The 5,765-nt window shown below is 42.2% G+C and overlaps 1 protein-coding gene across 1 annotated transcript; it reads left to right on the top strand.

The window, feature by feature from the left end:
* Positions 1–4,923: 4,923 nt before the first annotated feature.
* LOC133121326 (galactose-binding lectin l-1-like) lies at positions 4,924–5,765 on the top strand. Its single transcript, XM_061230529.1, has 3 exons — positions 4,924–4,967; positions 5,201–5,372; positions 5,595–5,765. Exons 1-3 carry the CDS (start codon positions 4,924–4,926, stop codon positions 5,763–5,765), a joined length of 387 nt encoding a protein of 128 aa, XP_061086513.1.

Below are 5,765 nucleotides of genomic sequence, written 5' to 3'. Positions count from 1 at the left end.
GCCAGATCAGAAGCCAGACTGGCAGGGGTCGAGCAGGTTGTTCTTGGAAAAGAAAGAAGAGAGTTAGTTAGAAGCAGCTCGTTCAATTGTTTTGGATAAAAATGGAATAAGAAACACCGGGCTGTAATTCTGGATGATGGAGGGGTCCAGGGTGAGCTATTTCAGCAACGGGGTGATGTGGGCCCTCTTGAACGATGATGGAAAACAGCCAGAAGACAGGGAGGCGTTCATAAGGGAGGTGACAAATGGAAGGATATCAGGTGTGATTGTCTATAGGGTAGGGAAACTTCCAAGTCTGTAATAGAAGAAAAAGTTCTGAAAGAGGGGATGGGCAAAGAGGGGCGGAGGGGCAAAGAGAGCGGTGGTGATTGTGAAGGAGCTGCGGATGTCTGCGATCTTCTCGTCGAAGAAATCTGCAAAGTCATCAGCAGCAAAGGACGACTTTGGTGGAAGCGGAGGCGTGCTGAGGAGAGGAAATAAATGAGAATAGTTTCTCAGCGTTAGAAGTGGATTCATGAGTTTGTGTTTGATCGTAATTTACCTCGACAGTCATGACAGTAGAAGAGAATGCCGCCAGGAGAGATTGAGAGGTTCGATGGGTCCTCGGATTTCCCCCACTTCCACTAAGCTGTGCGAAGGCTGGTCCTGGAGCTCATGGATGAAAGCAGGGTGGCAGAGTCACGGAGGAGGTTGGAGAAGTATTCGAGAGGGGGGAGGGAAGCGGTGACAGTGGGAGCAAAGGAAGAGGCTGAGAGGGAATGAAGGTTATGACGGGCTGAAATAGTGGACGTGGGAGGAAGAGAGAGAGGATAGAGAGAAAGGAGGAGGGAGAAGGAAATTAATGGTGATCAGATGTATGCAGAGGGGTAATCGTGAAATAAGAGCATGAGCAGTTCCTAACAAAGACAAGGTCTAGGATGTTGCTCACCTTGTGGGTTGGGGGGGAGAGTGTTGCAGGGAGAGGTCAAAGGAGCGCAGCAGCCTGGGAGGCTTTGAGGCAGATACTGAAGTCTGCTAGGAGGATCAGTGGGGTGCCATCCTTAGGGAAGGAGCCCAGTCGGCAGGCACAAATTCCAGCAGGAGCCATAAGGAATCTCCACAGTGACGTTTTGGTAGCCATATGAAATTGTGCTGGACAATATCCTCATCTGGGGCTCTTCTGTTCAGGAACATGATGAACACTTTCACTGTGTGCCAGACCATGCCAGAATAATACACTTTCAGTTGTACTTCATATCCCGACATACAGTATGTGTGGTCTCAGCCTATGAGATTGTTGTATTGGTACAGGTTGTAGCGGGCTATGTGGAACACTGGGGATTTTGGGACATGAGATGCAAGTAAACTGTCTGTAAGAAAACATCTGTGACATACGTGGTAAACATCTCTCAACGCTCAAATATAGGACACACTGTATTGGCAATGATCCCCGCATCGTAAATGCACTGCACTCCATCAAAACATCTTTGCCATTTGATTAGCAAGTTATTGGATGCTGACTTCATAACTGCTATATCAAATCAGTAAACATTTCTTCTTTCAAAGCTGTCATTTTCATGGTAATTACATCATTCATTTGGATTAATTTTCAACTTTTGTCCTGTGCTCTGCTGCCATCTGGATTTTTGCATATAGTGGAGCTTCACCATCACAGTGTATGCATTTTTAGACAATTAATTTTTTTTTGAAATGTCCGAACTGCCATCTGCTTCTTTCACAAATTGCACCCTGCATATGATATACATATACACGTGTCTACGGATGCTTGTGAGAAGCACAACCGCTGACTCGTGGACCCTGAGCTAAATAGACTGGCCTTCATTTGTTTAACACTTGTCAAAGACACCGTCACTGTACAGTATGTTCATTCATTCACAGCCATGGGGACAGAACAGGAAAAGAAAAAATGCAAAGCTGAATTCTTTTCATCTTCTTGTCAGGATAGATTTTTTTTACATCAAATTCCCCCTGGGTCTTCTGGTTTCCGTGGGGCTTGAACCACCAGTCTTCCATGTCCCAGTCAAGCACATTAGCCACTATGTTATAAATGGTAAATGGTAGGAATTTTTATAGCGCCTTTATCCAAAGCGCTGTACAATTGATGCTTCTCATTCACCCATTCATACGCACACTCACACACCGACGGCGATTGGCTGCCATGCAAGGTGTCGACCAGCTCGTCAGGAGCATTTGGGGGTTAGGTGTCTTGCTCAGGGACACTTCCGACACAGCCCGGGCCGGGGATCGAACCGGCAACCCTCCTACTGCCAGATGACTGTTCTTACTGCCTGAGCCATGTCGCCCCACACTCTCAGAAATAAAGTTACCAAAAGTGCCAAAAAAGGTACAAATGCTTGTCGCTAGGGTGGTACCCCATAGGTACATAAAATTGTACACCGAGCCAGCAATATATATAATTAATTTGTATCCTGATTGCTTAGAAAAACTTACTTATCTGCACCCAAAGAGAACATTACTGTACTTTTAGGGTACATTTGGGAAATTTGATCTTTGAAGAACAAAAAGTACCTGCATTGTCGCGATATTTCTGAAAGTGCAAATATGAGTATGCATTTCAAATAATTATTGTGTAACAAGGCCTAAATATCATTCTTAAAAATATTTACATTTTGTCCTACCCCGTCATTTTGTAAAAACTAATGAAGAGTGAGAATGTGCCTGAGGTCTGTGTGTTTGGATTTTACATTACCATTTCACCTATGGGAGCAGCTACATCAGCTCCAAGGACAAGCACAGAAGGCCTGAACTCCTGGTGCACAAGGGGAGAATCCAGAAGCTAGAAAGGGGGGTACTTTGCATCCTGTAGATACAAAATGCTGTAATTTCTACATGGTGAAAATTTGTTGAATTGACAGAAAAACTAGAGTTCTGTTCGAAAATAACACATAGGGCAGACTGGGAAACAAACTAATGAGGGACATATGGGAATTTTACAGTTTCACCAGAAGAATAATGATACATTTGTTTTCACTTACTTTTAGTAACCTGCTTGTCCTATGTGAGTGGTGGGATGATTTTGAAACTTAAAAGAAAAACTAAAAGCGTCAGGTTGTGCCCTGGTCTCCCCTACATTTCTCTAAATTACATTGGTTTCATCACCAGCAGTGGCACCTGCTGAAAACACATGAAAGCACAGAGAATATGCTGCATTGGAGCATGTTGCTCCATTCTTTTTTCACAGATTCGCATATTCTCATATTTTTTAAGGACCTCCTAAATTGTCTTCACTCCTATATTTCTAGCGTTAATCTAATCTGTTATTTCCTCCCACATCTTCTGTTTTTGGTCGCTGTCACAGTCGAATTGAGTTTGCTTTTAAAAATGGTTTTTATTTTCATGTATTCCTCCAACAGTATACACTGCCCCTCATATGTCCAATTTGGTTTCCTTTTTTCTTTCTTCTGTATTTGCCATTTTTGCAAAATAAAATACAGCTAGGCTACTGTGGGTTAGTGGTTAAAACCTTATTTTATTGTATAGCCTACAGCCAATGATTGTCACCGATAACGCATCCATGGTTACGGTCAAATTTTGCTACAGTAAAATGTCAACCATTGCAGAAAAGCACTTAACTGTTTCCCTTACCTAAGAAAAACGTCTAAGGGTTTATATCCAACACCCTCAGGTAATTCCCTTAGATAAGGGGAAATCAACCCTTAAATGAGTGAAGGGAAAAACTTACGGCATTTTATGGAACCAGGCACTGTAGCGAACCTTGAATTTTACTGAGGGAAACTGTCGTTAAGGTGTTGTATGCAACACTTAATGGATTTTAATGGAAAAATGCAATACTTAAGGGTGTTTTTGAGGGTTTCTGGCATTTCACTTCAGGAAAGCCTTAAGAGACACTTAAGGGTTTGTTGTGCAACTCTCTTAAACCTAAGGGAAACCTGAAGGGGAAATTACACTTAAAGAGCGTTTAATGCAACTGCGCAGTTCTTTAGATATAATGTAATAAGGGAACTTGACTATTTATTTCATGAAAAATGTTACGAATCACCCAAGGACACTCTTCTTTGCAGAAGTGCTTCAATTCAGACAAATTAGGTGTTTTTTGAGCATGAACTGCTCACTACAGATCCTGGCCAGCATCTCTATTGGGTTCCAGCGAAGGCTTTAAAAGTTTTATTTTACTATTCAGTTAATCACACATTTCTGCTAGGTGCTGACATTTATTCGTTACGCTCAAGCTATGTTTGGAAACAGTTGGAAGCTGGTACTTCAAGCTGGTCAAAGCTGGATCTTTGATATTGTTACTCCATACTACATATTCTTGAAATGTCAGATGATATGCCGGAGCAATTTAGTTTTGGTTATTAAAAGCTCAGATGTAAAGCATTTTATTACTAAAGCTGTCATTTGAATGTGAATTTGATTCTTCATTTGGTGCTGTCACAAGTAATACATGCACAACTGCTTTAGGCCAATTATCCATCAATTTGATTGGTTACAGCTCGGCATGGCTTGCCTCACAAGCACATAAAAAACGTGAATCAAACCTTTACTTCACATTGCAACCGTCTTACAACTGTGAAGAATCTGCAACTGAACTGCCAAGATGAGTGTAAGTATGGAAGATTTTCTAACTAAAAGAAAAAAACTGTTGATGATGCACATGATATAGAAATTCATTCGATTTAATAGATCACATAGTGAACTGTTCCTCAGTCAAATTCTCAGCTCTGCCTGCACTTGTAGAGGGGGCACACTCTTTGCACAGGTCTGTTGTAGTGCTGAGAAGATAATTTTAGTCTTTATTTAATTTTGAATGCTATGACCTTCTATTATCATGACCATAAGATGAGATAGAGCCAGTGTATGGAATGCAGATACATTTGAATGCTTCTTCTACTCTGTTATGAACAGTATCCGGTACTGAAAAACCTTTCCTTCAGTAATGGAATGGAACTGAAGGTCAGCGGTGTCATCAAACCCGATCCGATTCGGTGAGTCATTACAGCTTCTCTCTCGATGATCCCCGTTACTACTTGCTAAATCACCTTGCGGGTAACTAAATGACAACTGACATGGTAGTAATGGCAAGAAAGAGTGAAAGTTGTCCCAGAGTTATGTTGGATGATTATCCATCTGTCTTGTTACAAATGTCCAGGAAACCCTCTACACACTTTCGGCAGTCTAATTGGTTGCCCTCCCTTGTCCTACTCTGTTTCTGTCCCAGTTTCATGATCAATGTGGGCCGCTCCACGGAAAATATTGCGCTGCACTTTAACCCACGCTTCAACATTTATGGGGACGTCCGCACCATAGTCATGAACTCGAAGGAGGGCAACTCCTGGAAAGAAGAGCAGAGGGATGGAAACTTCCCCTTCGAGGCAGGGAAGGAGTTTGAGGTGAGGCCTGGGACAGGGAGACACTGAGTTGGAGTTGCCTTCATCAAGTCCTCTGCACCTGTAACTGCTAAAGGAAATTCTCATGTAATACATTAAGATTAGGAACTTCATCCAACAATCAGTAGCCAGCATTCTATGGATACATTCTTGGTAACTTATTATTCTTGCCTTCACTCACTATCCCTCATTTTAACTTCCCTACATTCTCCTTTTATTTCCCAGGTGACCATTGTCTTCAACTTTGACACTTTCGACATTTATCTAGCGAACGGCGACAAGTTGCAGTTCCCCAACCGTCTGGGTGACAAGAAATACAAATACATATACTTTGGTGGAGATGCCACAATCCAACGCATAACTGTGGAACCATCTACAAAACCAACCAAGAGATAG

Source organism: Conger conger, chromosome 2 (assembly GCF_963514075.1).
Source record: "Conger conger chromosome 2, fConCon1.1, whole genome shotgun sequence".
Taxonomy (NCBI): domain Eukaryota; kingdom Metazoa; phylum Chordata; class Actinopteri; order Anguilliformes; family Congridae; genus Conger; species Conger conger.
This window is presented reverse-complemented; position numbering and strand designations above follow the sequence as displayed.

Excerpts from the sequence above, each read along its gene's own strand:
- LOC133121326 (XM_061230529.1), top strand. The coding sequence starts at position 4,924 with ATGGAACTGAAGGTCAGCGGTGTCATCAAACCCGATCCGATTCG. Across the intron at positions 4,968-5,200 it reads ATCAAACCCGATCCGATTCG|TTTCATGATCAATGTGGGCC; the intron begins GTGAGTCATTAC and ends TTTCTGTCCCAG. Across the intron at positions 5,373-5,594 it reads AGGCAGGGAAGGAGTTTGAG|GTGACCATTGTCTTCAACTT; the intron begins GTGAGGCCTGGG and ends TTTATTTCCCAG.